Source organism: Elephantulus edwardii, unplaced genomic scaffold (assembly GCF_000299155.1).
Source record: "Elephantulus edwardii isolate Elephantulus edwardi_28Jun2011 unplaced genomic scaffold, EleEdw1.0 scaffold00224, whole genome shotgun sequence".
Lineage (NCBI taxonomy): Eukaryota > Metazoa > Chordata > Mammalia > Macroscelidea > Macroscelididae > Elephantulus > Elephantulus edwardii.
The window spans coordinates 4,857,320-4,880,820 of NW_006399974.1; the positions used below are offsets into that span (position 1 = coordinate 4,857,320).

Here is a 23,501-nt window from a genome sequence, read left to right on the forward strand (position 1 = left end):
TGTTGTTGTTGTCAGGTGCCATGCAGTCAACTATGACTCACAGTGACCCTGAGAACAAACCTTGCCTGGTTCTGCGTGATCCTCACAATGTCCATCATGCTTCAGTTCAGTATTGCTATACTGACATACATACTCTCCACAAAATCTCACTGCTGTTGAGTTGGAATGGACTCATAGCTGACCCGGCAGTAGATTTTCAGAGGCTGTAGCTGCACTATATGAAGAGGAATGTGGCATCAGGATTGGAGGAAAACTCATCAACAACCTGTGATGACACAACCCTACTTGCTGAATCTGAGGAAGACATGAGGCATTTGCTACACAAGGTCAAGGACTGCAGTCTTCAATATGTATTGAAGCTCAGCATAAAAAAACTAAAGGTTCTCTCCAGGCAAATTAGCACCATTGTCATAGATGGAGAAGAGATTAATATTGTTAACAACTCCAGCTTGATTAGCTCCACAATCAACACCTTGGTACCAGTAACTAGGAAAAAAAGACAAATTGTATTGGGAAAATCTTCAGTCAGAGATCTCTCCAGAGTACTGAAGGGCAATGATGTCAGTCTAGAGATTAAGGTGTGCCTGATCCAGGCCATGGTATTTGCAATTATTTGCTACTCATCAGAGAGCTGTACAATGACCAAGGATGACAGAAGAATCAATGCCTTTGAGTTGTGGTACTGGAAATCAGTATTGAATATACCATGGACTGCTAAGAGAACAAACAGATCTGACTTGGAGAGAGTGAAAACAGGCTGTTCCTTGGAAGCAAAAATTTTGAAGCTCCATCTCACATATTTTGGCTTGTTTCCAGGAGAGATAAGTCCTTGGAGAAGAACATCATGCTTGGAGGGTTGGAGGGACAGCACAGGAGAGGAAGACCCTGGAGGAGATGTACCAACCCAATGACTGGGGTAATGGAGGTCAGTGTGTCAGAGACAATGAAATTGGCTCAAGATAGAAAAAGTTCAGAGCTGTTATACACTGGGTTGCTGTGATTTGAAAATGACTTGACAGCACATAACAACAAAAGCAATTATACAGGAGTAGATCATTTATCTTTATATCACATAGCAGCTAGTAGATCCAAACTGCCTTCCTTTGAGCTGATAGTGCTACTACCTACCCAGTAGGCTTGCAGAGCTCCCTCAGTGCTATGTTATTGTTGTTAGATGCCACTGAATCAAGTATGACTTGTAATGATACTATGACAAATAGATATGAACCTTGTCTTATCTTGTGCCATCCTCATAATTTCTGACATACTTGAGCCCATTGCTACAGTCACTATATCAATGCATCTTGTTAAAGGTCCTGCTCCATTTCACCTCCCTTTCCAAGCACGATGTTCTTCTCCAAGGGATAGCTCTGAAGAACATGCCCAAAGTATGTGAGACAGAGCTTTGCCAGTCTTGCCTTCAAGGAGCATTCTGAATGCATTTTCTCCAAGATCTATCTATTTGTTCTTTTGGCAGTCCATGGTATATGCAGTACTGTTCTCCAACACCATGTCTCAAAGGCCTCAGCTCTCTGCCTATCATCTTTTTAATTGTCCAGCTTTCGGGAGCATAGCAAAGAGGTCTTTGACTGTGAGCTTTCCTAATTCAGTAAGTCTCCTGATATCCTAACTGCTGGTACCGAGAATTTTGATTGTGGATCTAAGTAAGATGAAATCATTGATAATTTTAATCTTTTTTCTGTCTATCTGATGTTATCTGTTGGTCCAGTGGTGAAAATGTTTGTATTCTTGATGTTGAAATGTAATCTATGCAGAGAGCTGAAGTCTTTGATTTCCTTAAGCAAGTGCTTCAAGTCTTCCGAACTTTTAGCAAGTAAGATTATGCCATGTGCATAATGCAGGTTGTGGTTGAGTCATTTATATGGAAAATGTATAGCTGTAGTAGGAGCTCTGGTGGAAGGGTGCCTTACATGTTACACTGCTAACTGGAAGGTCAGTCATTCAAATACCAAAGCTGCTCTGTGGAAGAAACATGAGCAATTTGCTATAAAAATCCAATCATTCACCTGCTCATTTCTGTTTTCCTTGCCTATTTGTCTATATATCCAGCTATGGATGAATATTTATTATTGCTAATAATTTAGGATTGTATATAATACTGTCTACCTTTGTGGTCCGTGTGAATACTTTCCATAATGTTATGCATCATCACCTTAATCCAAATCCACTGTCATTGAGTTGTTGCCAGCTCATAGTCACTCTCTATCAGATATCTGAGGCTGTAAATCTTTACAGGGGGAAAGTGCTGATCTTTCCACAGCAGTGCAGCTGGTGTATTCCAACTTTTGACTGTTCCAACCCCTTTAAGGTTGATAGCATGACATTTCCCATTCTAAATCCATGAGAACCACTTTACGGTGATACCACGTTGATGTGACCCAATTTTACAATCTAATAAATAGAATAGCATGAATTATTAATTTTTATTACTGGCATTTAAAAATAACAGATGATATACCATATTAAAAATGTCAGTAATATATAAGAAGTTATCTTACTATAAAAAGACATTAAAAAAGTACAGAAGAAAACTAAACTTACCTCTGCAATACCTGGTATGTAAAGACGGGCAGATCGAATATGTATTTTATCTTCTTTGAAATCTGAGGTGTTATATATCTTTCCTTTTGGATTTTGAAGGTAAATTTCTGGTTTTGTTTTCTTCCAGATGACAACAAAATAAGTATCACTTCCAATTGTACTATCTATAGGGACTCTACCATATACCCATGTGTTTCCGGAAGTATTGAAAGATTTACTTTCCAGCTGTTACATTAAAAAAGTGCACAAACAAGTCAATTTATTATTTTAGTTAATGTAATTTTTATTTTATTATCTAGGTAATATAATTTCAGTATTTAGTTCAGAGTAATTTTAAATTTCTCTTCAAGATTTAAATGATGACAATTAAAAGTACTTACATAATTAGCTATATAATTATGTTTATTTATAGCAACTTAAAAGAAAAGGTGACTGTGAGTGTCATGGAAAAACCAGTCAGTAAGAATGCTTTTCTTGTACAACTGAAATATTTTCAGGCATAAGAGTTATGTACTAGAGAAAATAGAATGCTTATGTTAATAGAAATGTCTTGCAACTGTGAACAATCAGATCATTTTCTTGGTATTCTCACCTCTATAGCCTGTTGAGAGAGACTTCCACTTCTAGATGAAATTCTACTGAAAGCATCAATCAAGCCAGTTGGGTCTTTATTGGCATAAAAGTGATATCCTCCTGAAATGACATTTATTTAACTTGGGAACACTAATATTAAATAAAAATGTTATATTTTTCTTATTTTGTATTTACTTTTAAACTTGCAAAAATTTACTTCCCACAATCTCAGGAGATTTTTCACTATATTAGTGTTCCAGATATAGGCCTATACCAAATAAAACCTTGGTTAGAATATATCATAATGGAGGAAATTTTAGCAAGGAGTTCAGATTTTGTAGATGGATAAGAGATTGAGGTTGTTAAAAATTTTAGCTTATTGGGTCCACAATCAACACTCTTGGCACCAGAAGTAAAACAATTAAAAGAAAACAATTATGAGATATCATCTCATCCCAGTAGGAATAGCAAAATTTAACAGAACAGCAAGTAACGAATGCTGGCGAGGTTGTGGAGAAACTGGAACCCTTATTCACTGTTGGTGGGAGTGTAAAATGGTGCAACCACTATGTATGGCGCTTTCTCAAAAGGTTGGAAATAGAAATACCATTTGACCCAGCAATTCTATTACTGGGAATATACCCCCCAAAAAACCATAACCACCACCCAAGCAGATATGTGCACAACCATGTTTACTGTGGTTTTGTTCACAATAGCAAGGAGTTAGAAACAACCTAAGTGTCCATCAACAAACAATGGATAGAGAAGCTCTGGTATATTCACACAATGGAATACTATGCTGCATTGAAAAACAAGGAATTCATGGAATGTTGTACAAAATGGGTCACTCTGGAGGACATTATGTTTATTGAAATATCTCAGTCACAAAAAGACAAATACTGCTGTTGTAAAACAGGAATGACATTGGGGCTGGAGGGAAACTGAGAAAGATGGGATAAATTATGTAGACAGCTCAGGGAGAGAACTGATATATGATTAGATGTTATTGTCATGACAGGAGTTCAGAACGAAGGCTGCATAGTGGAATGGACTATGAAAGAATTTTTCTTTTACTTTTCAAAGAGAAGAGTGACCTAGGGGGTGGGGGGAGGAGTGGTCAGGGAGAAAGTGCCACAATGAATGAGTGGAAATCCAAAGTCTCTGTAAACTTTCATTAAAATTAATAATAAAAATAAATACATAAATTTAAAAAAATCAAAAGACAAATTATATTGGGGAAGTCTGAGGTCAGAGACCTCGTCAAAGTGCTAAACAGCAATGAAGTCAGTCAAAAGACTAAGTTATATCTAATCCAGGCCTTGGCCTTTGCAATTACTTGCTATGCTTCAGAGAACTGGACAATGACTAAGGTTGACAGAAGAAGGAATTAATGCCTTTGAGTTGTGGTTTTAGAGAAGAGTATTGAATATAATACCATGGACCACCAAGAGAACAAACAATTTTATCTTGGAGGGAGTGAAACCAAGTTTCTCCTTGAAGGCAAGGATTTTGAATTTTCAGCTCATATATTTTGGACATGTTGCCAGGAGAGACCGGTACTTGGAGAAGGACATCATGCTTGGAAGGGAAGAAGGACAATACAAGGGAGGAAGACCCTGGATGAGATGGATTGACACAGTAACTGGGGTAATGAGGTTAGATGTGTTGGAGATAATGAGAATGGCTTGGGTTGGACAGTGTTTAATGCTATCATACACAGGGTCACTCTGAGTCGCAGGAAACTTGAAGGCATGTAACAACAACAACAACAACAAGAATATGATTTAGTAACTGAGAAAGAAATTGCAGTTTATTGATGCTACCATAATGTGGTCACAGGATAAAAGAAGACAACACGTATTCAGTAGTATCAGGTGAAACATATAAACACACACACATACACACACACACGGGACAACAAAATGTAGAGGGAAGATATGAATTTGAAAGATAAGGAAATAATTAAGTTCACTTTTAGGAAGGGGTCTTTTTGAGCAGCTTTGTAGTTTAAAGGGAAAAGGAATCTGGAATGAGAGAGTCAGCAAATGGGTTTTGAACAGGGATTATAGAAGAAGAATTGATACCTTTGAGTTGTAGTGTTGGAGAAGACTACTGAGTATCCCAAAGACTGCCAAAAGAACAAATAAATGTCTTGGATAAAGTACAGGCAGGTGCTCATTGGAAGCATGGATGATGAAACTTGATTTCAAATATTTTGGACATGTTGTTAGAAGAGGTTAGTCCTTCAAAAAAGACATTAAACTTGGAAGGGTGGAAGGCCAGTGAAAGAGAGGAAGATTCAAAAGGATGGATGAATAGAGTGACTGTAACACTGTAGTTTATCAATGATAGTGAAGATGGCACAAGACAATGCAGAGTTCAGACCTGATGTTCATAGGGTTACTGTGAGTTATAGTCAACTTGACAGCACCTAATAAAAGCAACAACAACAGTAACTCAAACAGAGCTTTAGTGACATAGTCCAGAATAAGTAATTGTGTTTCTAACCCAATGGCTTTACCACTAATTGAATCCATAAAATCCAGCTCCACAGGAAAATGATAGATAATTTCCTCCTGTGTAATTCACTGCTTTTGAAAACTTCCTGAAAGTCTGCCCTGAGTCAGTTCTGAATTAGCAGCAATGAGCTTTGTTGTTTTTAAATTCTGCAACAATAATATATTCCAGTGTTTACCAGTCATTTTTGACAGTGTCTCCAGTTCATTGGTAGCAGAAGGTCCAAGAGCAATGGTGTGGATGATGGCACCGCTTTGTTTTACCTCTTCAAAGCATAAACTTATTTTAGGATCTTCCCCATTTGTCAGTAATATGATTTCAGAACCAAATGTACTTTGGTTACTCTTGGTAATTGCCTAACAATGAAAAGTCAGACCATTAATTATAGACTATAAAATATTAATAAATTCGAAGTAAGAATAAATTAAAATAACAATTAATTTAAGCTAAGTTTAAACTCTTATTTAGTCTTTGAGAAGTGTTTAGCCTTACATATCAGAGTAAGTAAAAGAAAACTTTTTTATTCAGTCTAAGTTGGTATGTAGATGTAAATATGTATGATAGTTTCAAAGATTTTCAAAAGCTAGAGTGTTAATCATCACATCCTCTCAATTATAATCTAACAACTCAAGAGAAAAAGAATAAAACACTTAAAAAATGCCTGGCACACAGTAAGCATTGAGCAAATGCTATATTATTATCCAAAGAGATACTTGAGGGGGAAGAAGAAGAGACTGAAATAGATACATTTGCAAAATCATTATCAAAGGCAGGTCTACAAGGTTAAATAGTGGATTATGCGAATATTATTTGTACACTGTTGTAGAATGTCAAGATTTTTCAGAAAAATTAACGTGTCATGATGAAAAAATTTAATAAGTTTAACAGTTGCCACAATATACTTCTTCTTACTTCTAGTAAGAATAGACTAAGAGCTTTGGACTCAGTCAACTTGAAAGTTAAATTCCAGCCCTTCTGTTGTTGGATGCCATAGAGTCAGGTCTAACACGCAACAACCTTATGTGCAGCAAAACAAATCACTGTCAGGTTTTCTACAGTCCTAACGACTACAGCCTACTGTTGCAGGCATTGTGCCAATTCATTTCATTGAGGGTCTCTTTTTTTCTGCTGCTCTGCTTTAACAAATGTGATGTCTTCTTTCTTGGCAATTCATGGTAAATTTGGTATTTTTTGCAAACACATAGTTCAAAGGTGTCAGTTCTTCCTGGGTTTTCTTTATTTGTAATCTGATATTCACATACATATGACATGTTTGGAAGTATTATGGCTTAGCTGTTGTTGTTAGGCGCTGTCAAGAACCCTGTTCTGTCCTGCACCATCCTCACACTGACACAGAAGAGCTTATTACCGCAGTCACCGTGTCAATCCACCCGGTTGAAGGTCTTGCTCTCCTCCGCTGACCCTCCACTCTTCCTGACATCATGTCCCTCTCCAAGGAACAGCATCTCCTAGCAACATGTCCAAAGTATTTGAGGCAAAACCTTATCATTCTTGCCTCCAAAGAACACTCTGGCTGCACCCTCTCCAAGACATATCTATTTGTTTTCTTGGCTGTCTATAGGATGTTCAGTGCTGTTCTCCAACATCACAGCTCAAAGTGTCAATTTCTTTTCTAGTATCCTTCCTTATTCATCGTCCAGGTCTTGGATGCATAGTTAGTAATCAGAAAGACTATGGCCTGAATCAGACACACTTTAGTCTTCAAACTGACATCACTACTCCTCAATACTTTGGAAAGGTCCCTAACTCCAGATTTTCCCAGTGCAATGCATCTCCTTATTTCCTGACTGTTCATACCAAGGATGTTAATTGTGGATCCAAACAAGATGAAGCTGCTGACAGTTTCACTCTCCTCTCCATCCATCATGATGTTGTCTATCAGTCCAGTCATAAGAATCCTTGTTTTCTTGATATTGAGACACAATCCATACTGAAGGCTGCATTCTTTGATCTTCCGCAACAAGTGCTTCAAGTCTTCCTCACTTTCAGCATGTTCAGTTGTGTCATCTGCATAACACAGGTTATGGCTGAGTTTCCCTTCAAACCTGATGCCACAGTCCTCTTCATAGAGTTCAATTTCTCAGATAATTTGCTCAGCATGTAGATTGAAGAGGTACAGAGATAGAATACGTCCCTGACTCTTGTGTACTACTTCCATCTTCTTTTGATGCTTTCTGGGTCATTCAATATTCTGCCATCAGCACCCTGAATGAAGTATTACAACTTGAGGCTTAAATTTGTTCCTCAGTTCTTTCAGCCTAGGAGATGCTGAGTGAGTTCAGACCTTTTTATTTTCCAACTCCGGCTCTTTATACATTTCCTTATAATACTTTGCTTGTCTTCCTGTGTTACCTTTTGAACTCTTCTGTTCAGCTCCTTAACTTCTTGATTTCTTCTCCTTTCTTTGGCTTCTCAGAATGGCAGTGTAATATTCAGAATCTCTTCTGGCATCCCTATTGCTCTTTTCTTGCTCCTCTATCTTTGCAGTGACTTTTTATATTCTTCATGAATGATATTCTTGATATCCTCCCACAGCTCATCTGGTCTTTGCTCATAAGTGCTCAAGGCTTCAAACTCATTCCTGACATGGTCTTTTAATTCTGGTGGGATAGACTCCACATCAAACTTTGGTTCTTGTGGATTTGATTTTACGTTCTTTAGCTCCAGCTTGAACTTGCATAGGAGTAGTTGATGGTCTATAATAAGTACCTGGCCTGGTTTTCACAACTGATAATGAGCTTCTCTAACGATTTTTTTTTCACAGATGTAGTTAATATAATTTCTGTGTAGGTAGTCAGGTGAAATCCATGTGTATGGTTGCCATTTATGTCTCTTATAAAAGGTGTTTGCAATGACAGGTCATTGATTCTACAGATTTCTATCATTCTGTCTCCAGCCTCATTTCTTTCATGAAAACAAAATTCCTCACAAGTGCTCCATAAGCAACATCATGACAGATGGCAAACATATTGCCAATTGTAGAATACATTTTCAAGGATTTAATATTACTTGGATTCACAATCAGCATCAATTGAAGCAGCAATCAGGAAATCATCATACAGTGTATGATGTTGGACAAATTTGGTGGAAGACAACTCTAAAAAGATGTCCTTCTGAGTACTAAAAGTGCACCTGACACAACCCATAGTATTTTCCATTATTTTATAACTATGTGAAAAATGGAAACTGAAGAAGTGATAACTTTGAATTTTGGTGTTGGCATAAAATATTGACTATGCTATGGACTGCCAGAATAATGGTTGGATCTGATGGTCAGACTTCATCTCCTATACTTTAGATATAGTATCAGGACAGATATTATTACCTGGAGGAAGACACTATGCTTGCTAAAAGTAGAAGATCAGTGAAAAAGAAGAAGATTCTCAATGATTTACCTTCTGAAAAATCTAATTATAGGACAAATCATAGCACAGAACTGGGGGTGGTGGGGAGGATTGGGGTGGCTTGCTATGTTGTACATATAATTACCATGAGTCACAAGTGACTCAATGGCACTTACAACAATATAGAACTTAATACATATAATTAAAATGCAACCCTTTGAAGCATAATATGTTATAAAATGAAATATTTTATTAAATTTAACATGCACACATGAGATACTTTCCCCCCATGAATGTTTTATCTTGATCGGGTTACAGAGGTTCTTAAAGCTCGTGACTCTTATTCAAAGGTAATTGGACAAAATTAAAAGCATAAAATGCCAAATAATACTTAAAATTATTTTTACTTTACCTGAAATCCTGATTTCAGTCCTTCACATATTGCAAGTCCACCACTAGCTTTTTTAGGCAACTTTTTAAGGATTTTTTTGTAAGAATTATCATCAGATATTTTTGTGAGATAAGTTTGGATTTTAGCAGTATCTGAAAATGTAACCAGTCCAGCAAAAGATCCTTTTTCAAGAATTTGAATCAAGAATAATTCTGCTGCTTGCTTCATTCGAATGAGACGATCGTCCTGTGAGAAAAAGATATAGAACTTTATGATCTCCTCAAATATCAAGTACGATATTTAACAGAGTATTATGAGAAGGCCATTCATGGGCCATAGATCATTATAAGAATTGATTTCTGTATTTTAAAATGCAACACTTGCATTTTATTAAAATGGGTTTAAGAAAATTTAGAAATAAATTAAGAAAAATATCTGAAAAATTGATACCTGTTTAAATATATAGACTTATAATCTGGAATTCCTTATAAGGAAATAATGAGGGGGCAAAGTATGTAAAGGTATTAATTCAAACAGGGTTTTAAATACTAACAAGTTCAATATCTTCAAAGTGTTCAACAATAGAGGATGATTTCATTAAGTTATTGAAAGTGCTATGACACAGAATTGAAAATTGTAGTGTAGAAACATTTTTTAATGTTTAAGTTAACAAATATGTTTATGAACGTATATATAACATATATAGCATTTTGGGGGAGAATATATATGAAGTGAAAAATGCTGTCATTAATATTTTCAATAATAATTGCTTACTTGGTGGAAGTATAACTTTTAAATTTTTTATTACATTTTAAAATTAATTTTAATTAAAGGTTCAATCTGAACTTGACCTCACTGCTTTTGATTCCAACTCATAATAGGCTTCCATCAGGTTTCTGAGGCATTACATAGCAACTGGGAGAGTGATCACATTTCTGTGTCAGAGTTGCTGGTGGATTAAAACTGCCAGAGATGTACAGCCTTTGGATTAACAGGACAAATTACTACAGACTATCTGTAGCCTAGTGGCAAAGAACTATGCTGGCAACCCAAAGTACATGTACATGGTTTGTATCCACCAGCTACTCCACAGGAGAAAGATGGGCGACCTCCCTCAGTGCAATTTACTGCTGAAAATCTGACGAAGGGCTAGCTAAGTATCGGTTCCAACTTGACAGTACACAACAATACCTCCAGAATGCAAATGATACATTTTTCAAGTATTTAGAATTACAGTTTACCAAAAATTATCTATTAACTAATAATCTTCCCATAAAAACTATGTTTATGTTAGCATATTATTTTCTTATACTTCTTCATATAAAAGTATTGTACTAAATTTATTATTCTTATAAATGTGTACATATCTTAGTTAATTAGACCTAAGCATGAGATTATCTCTATTCACTTAAATAAAATGTAGGACAGCAAATTAAGTGCCTTACTGTGTTCATGCTTTCAGAATTATCAAGTACCAAACAGACCACTCGCTGTTTGGACTTCAGCAATGAAAATGTAGGAGGAGCTGGAGGATCCATTCTTTTCATGGGAGATAGATTCTGAAAATCACTAGACTCCATGATTACCTCCCACGTGCTTCTTTTGTTACACATTTTGTTTTGTAAATTTGGAGCTTCTGTATTGTGTGTCTTTGATGTACAAAAATCTACCACCTGGAAAAGAAAAATAATTTAAAAAGATGATCATACAGAAATTGATGGCATTAGCTTCTTTTCCAAATAAGTAGTTGGCTTTCATGTCCATCCTTCACCGATTTTATTTCCAATTAAAATTTTCATAATAATCTAACATCCTGACATTTATTTTGCGTACCAAAGTAGTGTGAAAATTTTCAGTGTGAACTTCACATTTTTGAGTGCTTCTCTTAGATATAGGTATATTATGGCACAGGGAGATGGTGGCAACTAATACAGAAGCTTAAACTAACTCCTTTTTCTCCTAGATCATTTGGACAGAAGGATGAAGGGCTTTAGCCCTAAATTAATTTTATGAGGAGAGGAATCCAGCTTATGGTTATTTCCAGCACGTTATTTTGGAGTGGAGTAAAGAAAGCCGTCTTTAATTGCCCATTTCCCCCATCTTTTCATAGTTGATTTGAAAACAAATATTTTGACAGCTATTGGCTTATTCTGTTCTGCATACAGGTTGAAAAGGTATGGAGACAGGACACATCCCTGATACAGGCCATGGTCTTTGCTATCACTTGTTATGCATCAGAGAGTTGGACAATGACTAAGGAGGATTTAAGGAGAGTTGATGCCTTTGAGCTGTGGTGCTGGAAAAGAGTGTTGAGGGTACCACTAAGAAAACAGATTCATCCCAGAGAGGGTTAAACCAGGTGGCTCCTTGGAGGCAAGGATTCTGAGGCTTCGTCTAACACACTTTGGACATGTTGTAAGGAGGGACCCGTCCTTGGAGAGGGACATCATGCTTGGGAGGGTGGAGGGACAGCACAGGAGAGAAAGGCCCTCTATGAGGTGGATTGATTCAGTGACTAGGGTAATCGAGATGGGTGTGTCAGATTGGCACAGGACAGAGCAGAGTTTTGGGCTATTGTACATAGGGTCGCTATGAGCTGCAAGCAACTCGATGCCACTTATCAACAACAACATTGGCTTATTCTTGGCCCAGGTAACCTCTTTGACATAAATAAAACAATATTCCTGAGAAATGATGCTTTTCTTTTAGTGGGAAATGACAAATTCTATATACTTGTTTTGCCAACTATTGCTTAATTGGGAGCTCTAGTGATTAGGTGGTAAGAAATTTCACTGCTAACCAAAAGGAATGAGATTCAAATCCACCAATTACTCTATGGGAGAAAGATGGGTACTTCTCCTCATGTGAGTTACAGCTTTTGAAAACCTGCTGAAAGGTCAGCTATGGGTCACTTCTGACTCAAAGGTATATCACAACAAAAACAGCAGCTGCTTAGTTACTATATAATGTATTAAAAAATCCTACAAATTTTGAAGCTTACTAGCCTAAAAACATTTACCCATAAACTAGGAAAGAATTAATCTTAGTGTCAGGTTCCATTCATAAGAACTTTCAGTAGTTTATATTTCTCTCTTTATCTATCATCTATCTATCTATCTATCTATCTATCTATCTATCTATCTATCTATCTATCTATCTATATCTGTCCATCTTGAAGGGCATTCCCAACGTGAAGTCTCTAGAAGTAAGCACAGATTTAGAAGAACTGAATTGGAATATCTTTTATCTAAGATTTTAAAATTTACTTAATTCTGCTGTGATTCTGATTTGTTACTGTTAGGTATCATTTAATGAACCATATCTCTTATGAATCCTGTGAACAATGAATTAAAGCCTGACCCTATCCTGTGCCTCCCTCACTATCTCTACCATTCTTTTTTTGTTATTATTAATTTCAATGAACATTTACAGAGATTTTGGATTTCCATTCATTCATTGTTGCACTTTTCTCCCCCCCACCCCCCACCCCCTGTTCGCTCTTCTCTTTGTAAAGTAAAAGAAAAACTCCTTCATTGGTATACAATCTCCCGCACCCTCCCTCACCTCAAATATATTCTACTCTGAAATTTTCATTCCGGGCTCTTATAATAATCATAATGCCCTATAATATATTGCTTTTAAACTGTTCTCTCACTCATCTGTTTCAATGCAGTATACATAATTCATCCAGTTTTTCTCAGTCTTACCCTAACCTTGATGTCAGTCCCATTCTACAGCTGTGGCACTATGCAGTGTTTGTTCTTTTGTGGCTGTGATATTTCACTCAGCTTAATGTCCTCGAGGGTCACCCATTTTGAATAGTATTGCATGAGTTCCTTGTTTTTCAATGCAGTGTAGTATTCCATTGTGTGAATATACCACAGCTTCTCTATCCATTCATTTGTTGATGGGTACTTAGGTTGTTATCTCTACCAATCTTAAACCCGTTGTTGCAGTCACTGTGTCAGTCTATGTTGAGGAGGGCCTTCCTTTCTTTCAAAGACCCTCTACCCTTCCCAACAAAACATCTTTTCCCAAGGACTGGCATCGCCAGACAACATGCCCAAAGTTTGTGAGACAAAGTTTCACTATTCTTGCTGTTAATGAATACGCTGGTTGAATTTAATCCAAGACAGGCTTGCTTGTTCTTTGGCAATCCATGGGAGATAGTCAATATTTTTTCCAACACCCAATTCAAAGACATCAGTTCCTCTTCTGTAATCCTTATTCATTATGCAAGTTTCACATGTATTGAAAGAATACTGTGTCTTTAATCAGGCAGACCTTAGACTTTAAACTGACATCCTTGCTCTTCAACAAGGTCTTTGACAGCAGGTTTTCCCAATGCAACATATCTTTTGATTTCTTGACTTCTGTTACTATGGATGCTTATTTTGGATCCAAGTAAAACGAAATCATTGACAACTTCAATCTTTTATTCCATCGAACATAATGTTGCCTACTGATTCTGTTTTGAGAATTTATGCTTTCTTGATGTTAGTATATTATCCACATCGAAGAACTATAACCTTTGATCTTCCACAGTAAGTGCTTCAAGTCTTCTTCACTTTCTGCAAGCAAGGTTATACTATCTGCATCAAGCAGGTTATTGATGATTTTTTCTCCAATCCTGATAACACATTCTATGTAAGTCTAGTTTCTCAAATTATTTGCTCAGCATACACACTGAAGAGGTTTAGAGAAAGCATACAACTATGATGTGTACCTTTCCTGATTTTAAACCGTTTAGTATCGCTTTGTTCTGTTTGAACAGCAGTTTGTTGGTCTATACACAGGCTTCACCTGAGTTCAGTTAAATGTTCTGGGATTTCTATTCTGTCTCAGTGTTAGCTATAATTTATTATAATTCACACTGTCCAATGTCTTTGAATACTCAGTAAAACACAACTAGACATCTTTCTGGTATTCTCTACTTTCAGTCAAAATCCATTTGACATCAGCCACGATATTTCTTCATTCCACAGCCTCTTCTCAATCCAGTCTGAATTTCTGGCTGCTCCCTGTTGCTGCTGCTGTTCCAGTAGTTTTTTAATAATCTTGAGCAAGAGTTACTTTGTTGTTGTTGATTGTTGTCGAGTTGAGTATGACTCATAGTGACCCTATGAACAAAAGGCCTGAAGTCTTTCTATAACTATAGTAATTTCTCAAAGTTCATAGAGTTTCCAGAGAAATGTGGTTTAGGAAGTGGATGCCATTCCTGCTTCCAAACCTGCCTTAAACTGGAAACTCCACTAAACACTGTCCACCATGGGCAGATATTATGGCATTTGACCCCTCAGTGGCACAAGGTTTAGCATCACAGCAAGCACAGATTACCTTAGAACAGCAAATTGACAGAAGAGTGCTGGACACTTAGAAGAATATTCCTTTGTATGTAATATTAATGATTTTTTAAATAATTTGTACACTCTATTATATGACCATTTTATAGAATGGGAATAAATATGGATTTCTTCCAATCAATTGACTATGTAGCTGTCTTTTAAATTTCTTGGCGTAGACTAGTGAGCACATCAGGCATCTACAGCTGCATCTGCTTGCCAGAAGACCATAACTGGTATTCTATCAATACTTGGTGCTTTAATTATCCAATGACTTCAGTGCATCTTGGAATTCTTCTTTTAGTACAATTGATTCATTCGTGTGTTACCTCCTGAAATGTTTCTGTGTTGACCATTTTTTTTTGTACAATGAATATATATTATTTCTATCTTCCCCGATCCTATGTTTATGATTTTTATGGGTCTTGCATCATTTAAGATTTTGTATGTATAATCCTTCAACTTTCAACTTGAACTTTAAATTATTTTTCTTCTGTACTTTCAGCTTGAGAAATGCTGAGAATGTTCTTCCCTTTTGATTTTTTTCCCTTTTGATTTTCTAATTCTAGATCTTTGCACATTTTTGTTAAAATAGTTTGGTTTGCCTTCTTGAGCTGAACTTTGGAACAATCTCTCTTATTTCAGAATTTCTTCTCTTTGTTTTGGCCTTTCTGTGCTCTAGTGCAAGATTTGGAGTCTTTTCTGACATTTGTTTTAGTCTTAGTCTTCTTAGTCCCCTGTCTTTGTAATGGCATTTTGCTTTCTTCATGGATGATATTCTTTATTTCGTTCCATAACCTGTATGGTGTTCAGTCATTAGTGTTCAAAGCATCATGTATATTCCTGAGACAATTTTAAAATTCAGGTGGATTAAGTTTAAGGTCATATTTTGGTTCTCATGGATTTGTTAGGTTCTCTTCAGTTTTAATTTGAACTTGCATATTGTTTACTTGTCTGTTCCACAGTCACTCCCTGGCCTTGTTCTGACTGCTGACACTGAGCTTCTCCATTGCCTTGTCCCATAGATATACTCAATATGATTCAGGTGAAGTCTATGTGTATAGTTGATATTAGTGTTTTTTAAAAGTATTACAATGAATGCGTCATTTATTGCATAAAATTCTATCATCAGATTTTCAGCTTCATTTCTGTCACCAAGGCCATGTTTTCCCACTACTATACCTTGTTTCCAACTTTAACATTATAGTTGTTATTATTACTAATGCATCTTGATTGCATATTTGACAAATTTCAGGCTGCATACGTCAGTAGAAATCCTCAGTTTCTTTATCTTTGGTTTTAGTGGTTGGCACTTATGTTTGAATAATAGTTGTATTAACACATATTTCTCATATGCTCAGTGTTCTATCACTCACAGCATTATGCTTCAGGAGAGATTTTGAAATGCTCTTCTTGATGATGAATATAGTACTGTTCCTTTTTAGTTTTACATTCTCGATATAGTAGATCATGTAATTGTCTAATTTAAAATGGTCAATACCAGTCTATCTCAGTTCCCTAATGCACAGCATGCTGATCTCTACTTCCAGTTTTTCTTGATTCAGGTATTGAATATTCCATGCTCTAATTATTAAACAACGTTTGCAATTAAGTGATTTGTCCTTATTTTGAGTCTCTCTGTATCTGTCAATTAAGGTCTGATGTTGAGTTAAAGCTTTACTCTACTTGCATCATTAAGGTATACTCTACTTTAAGAACAAAGCTCTGATAGACTAGTGAGCCCTGACTGACTAGTTATTAAGGTTGTACTTCCAAACCCAAGATTGATGGTTCAAATCCACCAGTTTCTTGTGATAAGAAGTTAAGCAGTCTCCTCCCATGTAAATTACTGCTTCTGGAAATCTGTGGAAGGCCAGCTATGAGTTCTGACTCAATTCCAATGAGTTCTAATCTGAAGAGAAAACTTCCTTAGTCACATATTGCATACCTTACAACATTGTAGAGTTCACCTTCTGGCAATATATCCAACAATGTTCTTCTGTTATTTTGAGGGCTTTCAAAAGCCTGATACTTAAGCAGTGGATGGTCATTCCTGTTTCTTGTCTGTCTGAGCTATATGCAGGCCATCACAATATATAAAACTGACAGATAAATGACATGATTCTTATTTACACCTCCCCAAATGGGACTCTGTGTTTCCTGGATGGAGGAAATGGCTGGTGGACAAGTGGTAAGAAGTTGCACTACAATCTCAAAGGCATGTGATTCAAATCCTCCAGCTGCTCCATGGGAAAAGGACAGGCAATCTCTTTTCATGATACTAACTACTTCAGTTCTGATTCGATGGTATACACCAAATACAACATTTCTAAAAGTCGGGGGTTAGAATCAGTAACTAGTGAAATTCCAAGTGAACTCCTTCTGTAAAGATTATGGCTAAGGAAGCCCTATGAAAAGTTATGTTCCATAACACACTCGTTGCCATGAGTCAGAATCAACTTGATGACACAACAAGTCATTGAATGAGTGTAAAACACACTTTGCAATCAAAGAACAGTTTATAACACAAGTTAGTGTTGCTGATGAGAAATCTCTGTAAAGCTTGGTTTCCTTTTTTCTCTACAATTTCCATGAGTTTTAGGGATTTATAAAACCAAAAAGAAAGAATGTTTCACATTTCTTAAGTTGAAAGAACTGAAGACAAACAAGCCTAAAGGTACAATTCTGAAGGATACTAAGGTACAAATATTCAACGGTGCAGGAATCATCTATAAAATATGGAAGAAATGCAGAGAGTAGTGGTTCCAGAAAGAATTGGTCAATGCTAAACCACTTAAAGAAGTAGCATATGATCAAGAACTAGAGGTTCGGAAGGAAGAAGTCAAAGTTGTACTGAAGGTATTGGCCGAAGTGTTGGACTACCAACTGTGGTGTTTCAACAAACAAATGTGGCTGATTGTGCTCATTTGTCTATGGCAAGAAATCTGAAAGACATCTGGTCAACTATAAAAGATCTATGTTTTTTCCAATCCCCCCAAAATTGATCTAATAGAATGTGAAAATCACTGAATAATAGATTTAATATCACATGAAAGTAAATCCTTGCTGAAGATTATTTTAAAAAACTGCCAGAATATTACATTGAAAGGGAATTACAGGAATTTATAGATGGATTTAAAACAGATCATGGGCCAAAAAAAATTATTATATAACATGAGAGAGGCTCTGGAGCATTATGTTGATTGAATTAACACAGTCTAACGAGAACAAATACTGCATAAGATCATTATTATAAAAACAGAAGGAATACTAGTAAGATGTGTACAGAAGTCCAAAGGGGGAAGAGAAGGATTGAAGATGGGGAAGAAAGGAAATCACAAGATTGCAGAGTTTGGTGGGCAGAGGGGTGTGTGTGAGGGAATTGGGAAATATCCAGCGGGGACTTGAAAAGGTAGGGTAGTGGTGGTGGACATAGATCAAAGGTTAATTTTATAAAACATAGTGTATAGGAATGACCATATGAAATACAATGTGAATAGAGAAATGTATGAAAAACAATGTATATAAATGAAATGCAATATATATGAATTTTATGCAAACCAATATAAAACAAAAACAATATAAAAAAGAGACCATGGAGTACTGGATATGACTGTTGACGGCAGATGGATCTCATCTGAAAACTGAGACTATCAGAAGGATGTTTACTTATGTTTTATTGACTAGAAGATGGTATCTAACTGTATGATTATAGTAAATTACAGATGACACTGAGAAAAATGAAAAGTCTAGAACACTTAATTGTGCTCATGTGAAATTTATACATAGAACAAAAACTGTTTGAGCTTAATGGGCTCCTGCATGTCTTAAAATCAGGAAAGGTGTGAAGCAGGGTTGTTTTCATACCTCTTCAATATGTATGTTCTGAGCAAGTAATTTAGGAATCTGGACTATATAAAGAGGAATGTGACATTAGGATGAGAGGAAGGCTCAAATAACGCAACCTTAGTTGGAGAAAGTAAAGAAGACTTAATAAGTAATATTAAGGACTTCACTTTCCATATAGATGCAATAAGAAGAAAACGAAAGTCCTCACAACTGGAGTCCCCCTGAGAGAAACTGCATCAGTTGAGGAACCTAGTTATCAGGTCAATCCTGCTGACCACCAAGGACAATAACAAACTTCAGGAGAGGTGCATTGCACTCGGGCAAAATTCCTGCAGGCAACACTACACTGTAGACCAGAGAGGACCTGAAGGACTTTAGGAAAAGTGAAATTTTTCATTACACAGGACCAAAATGACCTCTAGTAGAGTGAATTGGCCTCCCTCTTAAAGGGAACACTTTAAGCCTGCAACTAATCAATAGCTTCATAAAGATAAAAAACTATCAACAACTTTTGCAGATGCAACAGAAACAGCCTAACATATACTAAGAGAAACATCACATAACGTCAAGAAAGCAGGAGGCACCACAAGATACTGTGGAAAAAAACAAGCAAGCACTCCTCATAAAAAAAGCAGAACATATTTTGGATCCAATTAATATCCCAGAGAAAAGGATAAAGAATAAATATATCTATGTGGAGTTATATGAAAAGCTACTGAAGAAAGTACAAATGATAGAAGAAAGAAAGAAAACCATAGAGGAACAAAATATCAGAGATACAGGAAGCCAGAAGAAATATATCAACACAGAGGAACATGAACAACTGCTGAACCAATTGCAAAGGATAGAAGAAAAAATGAAAACTATCAATAAAGAAGTAAAAGTATTTTAGAAAAATCATCACAAGAGACAGATTATAGCCAACACAGTATTGGAAATAACAGAAATACACAAAAATGCAGTCCAGAATATTAAAACTGAAATGGTAGAAGTTTCCACATGCTAGAGGGACAAAAACACAGAACAGAAGAGATAGAACAGAAAGTAGGTGAGCTGGAAGACTAGAGCCTCTATGGAAACATATCAGAATAAAAAAGAGAAGAGACAGAAGGAAAGAAAGAATACGTTAGAACCATGTGGGATAACACCAACAAGAACAATGTATAGATGATCAGAATTCCAGAACATGAAGAAGTCAAGGAAATAATTAAGAAATTTGAGAGATACTAAAAGAAGATTCCCAGGTATCATGAAGATGAAGAAATCCACATTCAGAAAGCTCATTGAACCCTAAACATAAGAAAAACATGAAGACATCATAGTCAAATTCTCCAAAAGAAAAAGTAAGGATAGAATAATAAAAGCAGTACAAGAAAAACAAAGAGTAACCTGCAAAGGAGGGCCAATTAAGTCAGATTAATCAGATTAAGTTCTAATTTCAGCAGAATCAAACTATGTGAGCAAGAAAACAATGGGATGGCATATAGAGAAGGCTGAAACAGAACCATTGCTAGGAGAGGAATCCTGTACCAGCAAAGCTGCCCATCAAATATGAAGGAGAAATTAGGGCATTTGCAGAAAAGCAGAAACTTAGTTTGTGAAATTTGTGAAAATAAGACCTACTCCACAAGAAATACTAAAAGAAGTCCTTCACAAAAAGACTGTAAAGAAAAGTAGATGGACAAAAGTAGCCAGAAACAACAAAGAAACATAGTGAAATGCAAGTGATAAAACCTGTCCCATCAATAATCATACTTAATATGAATGGCTTAAATGCTCCAATTAAATTAAAAAAGAGTAACTGAGTGGATAAAATAACCCCCCAAAACCCAACACCCCCCAAAAGAAAAATCCAACCCCTAACAAAACCCATCAATATATTGCCTACAAGAGACACATCTAAAAAATGAGGAACAAGATAGACTAAAAATCCAATTCTGCAGTAAAAATATACCAAGGAAATGGCAGTCACAAAAAAGCTGGAGTGGCAATACTAATCTCTGATAAAACACACTTCAGGATGAAAACCACTACAAAGGATAAAGAAAGGCACTAGATAATGGTTAAAGACACAATATATCAAGATATAACATCTATGGTCAACATCTATGCTCCAAATGATAGACCGGCAAAATACAGAAAACAACAATTAACAGACATAAAGAAAGAATCAGACAGCACCACAATAGTACTAGGAGAATTTAACATATCACTCTCACCAAAGAATAGTTTGAAAGAAACTTAACAAAGATACAGAAGATCTAAACTATACAGTCAGACAACTTAAACATGTAGATGCATTCAGGATACTATTGTTGTTGTTAGGTGCCATTGAGTAGAGTGAGTCATACTCACATAGTGATTCCATGAACAATAAGATCTGAACTCTGTTCTATCCTATGCTATCTTCACACTTTCTGACACACTAAAGCCCATTGCTGCAGTTACCACATTAATCCACCTGGCCGAGGCTCTTTTTCTCCTTTGCCGACCCGCTACCCTTCCAAACCTCATGTCCTCTCCAAAGAATAGCCCCTCCTAGCAACATGTCCAAAGTATGTGAAGTGAATCCTTGTCATTCTTGTCTTCAAAGAGCACTCCAGCTGCGTCCTTTCCAAGACATATTTGTTGTTCTTTTGGCCGTCCATGGGATGTTCAGTGCTCTTCTCCAACACCACAGCTCAAAGGCATCAGTTATTCTTCTGTCATCCTTGTTCATTGTCCAGCTCTCAGAGGCATATCAAGTGATCAGAAAGACGATGGTTTAAATCAGATGTACCTTATTCCTCAAACTGACATCATCACTCCTCAATAATTTGGAGAGGTCCCTAACTGCAGACTTTGCCAGTGCAATGTGTCTCCTTATTTCTGACTGCCAATACCAAGTGTATTAACTGTAGATTCAAGTAAGGTGAAGTTGTTGACAGTTTCCATCTCTTCTCCATCCACCATGATGTTGACTATCAATTCAGTGGTAAGAATCTTTGTTTTCTTGATATTGAGGTACAATCCATACCAAAGGCGGCATTCCTTGAACTTCTGCAATAAGTGCTTCAAGTCCTCCTCATTTTCAGCAAGCAAGGTGTTATATACACAAGTCATCCTTGAATCTCCCTCCAATTCTGATGCCACATTCCTCTTCATAGAGTCCAGCTTCTTGAATTATTTGCTTAGCATACAGATTAAATAGGTATGGAGAGAGAATACAACTCTGACACACTTCCTTCTTAATTTTAAATCTTGCAGTGTTTCCCTGATCTGTCTGCACAACAGAATCCTGGTCCAGGTATAGGTTTCATGTGAGAACAATTAAGTGCTCTGGGACTCATTCTTCTCCTATAAGCCATAACTTGTTGTGATTCACACAGTCAAATATCTTTTCATAAATAGAGCACAAATAGACAGTCTTTTTGTATTCTTTACTTTCAGCCACAATCTTTTTAGCAATTATATCCCTGGTGCCACGCCCTCTTCTAAATCCTGCTTTAACTTCTGGCAGGTCCCTATGTCCTGTTCTAGCCAATTTTGAATGCTCTTCTTCAGTATTTTGCTTGCATGTGATATTAATGATATTGTTTGATTGTTTCCACAGTCAGTTGGATCACCTTTCTTGAGAATGGGAACAAATATGGACATCTTCCAATCTGTTGACCGGACAACTGTCCTCCAAATTTCTTGGCATAGATTGGTGAGAGCATCCAAGGCTGTGTCTTCTAATTGAAACAAATCGATTGATATCTCATTGATTCCTGTTGTTGTTGTTGTTGTTATGTGCCATCAAGTCATTTGTGACTCATAGCGACCCTATATACAACAGCCCTAAACCCTGCTTTATCCTGTGCCAATTGCATTGCCTCTGACACACCCATTCCGATTATCCCAGTCACTGAATCAATCCAACTCATAGAGGGTCTTACCCTGCTGCGCTGTCCCTCCACCCTACCAAGCATTATGTCCCTCTCCAAGGACCTATCTCTCCTTACAACATGTCCAAAGTATGTCAGACAAAGCCCCAGACTCCTTGCCTCCAAGGAGTAGCCTGGTTTAACCCTCTCTAGGATGCATCTGTTTGTTTTCTTGGCAGTCCATGGTACATTCAATACTCTTCTCCAGCACCACAGCTCAAAAGCATCAACTCTCCTTCCATCCTCCCTAGTCATTGTCCAACTCTCTGATGCATAACAAGCGATTGCAAAGACCATGGCCTGTATCAGGCGCACCTTAGTCTCCAGAGAGACACCGTTGCTCCTGAGTACTTTAGAGAGGTCCCTAAGAGCAGACTTCCTGGGGCCTTCTTTTTTTGCCAGTGTCTCCAATGCAACTTCTACTTCCTCCATTATTACCATTGGCTCCTGTTCATATTGTACTTCCTGAAATTTTTCAGTGTCAATCAGTTCTTTTGGTACAGTGATTCTGTGTATTCCTTTCATCTTCTTTTGATGCCTTCTGGATCACTTAATATTTTACTCATAGCATCTTTCAATATTGCAACTAGAGGTTTAAATTTGTTTTTCAGTTCTCTTATCTTGCAAATGACAGAGTGAGTTTCCCCCTTTTTATTTTCCAATTCTAGCTCTCTGCACATTCCACTATGGTACTTCGCTTCATCCTCTCAAGCTCCCCTTTGAAATCTTCTGTTCAGCTCTTTTACTTTGGCATGCTTTGTTTTTGTTTTGGCTTCTCAATTCTCCAGTATAATTTTTAGAGTCTCTTCTGACATCCATTTCAGCTTTTTCTTTCTCCTTGGTTTTTTGTAATGACCTTTTGCTTTATTCATTGGTGATATCTCTCATGTTATCCCACAATTCATCTGGTCTTTAATAATTGGTGGTTCAATCCCTCATGCTTATTCCTAAGGTGATCTTAAAATCAGATGGAGTTGATTCAAGAGCATAGCTTGGT

General features: G+C 36.7%; 1 protein-coding gene across 1 annotated transcript in view; it reads right to left on the reverse strand.

Moving 5' to 3' along the window:
- LOC102850942 (epithelial chloride channel protein-like) overlaps window positions 1–23,501 on the reverse strand; it is a 112,822-nt gene that overhangs the window by 72,268 nt on the left and 17,053 nt on the right. Inside the window, exons 6-10 of the mRNA XM_006898233.1 lie at window positions 10,854–11,081; window positions 9,430–9,654; window positions 5,831–6,008; window positions 3,155–3,255; window positions 2,563–2,787 (exon numbers count right to left, since the gene is read on the reverse strand). Of these exons, the coding sequence (XP_006898295.1) occupies window positions 2,563–2,787; window positions 3,155–3,255; window positions 5,831–6,008; window positions 9,430–9,654; window positions 10,854–11,081 (957 nt within the window). The remainder of the gene's footprint in view (window positions 1–2,562; window positions 2,788–3,154; window positions 3,256–5,830; window positions 6,009–9,429; window positions 9,655–10,853; window positions 11,082–23,501) is intronic.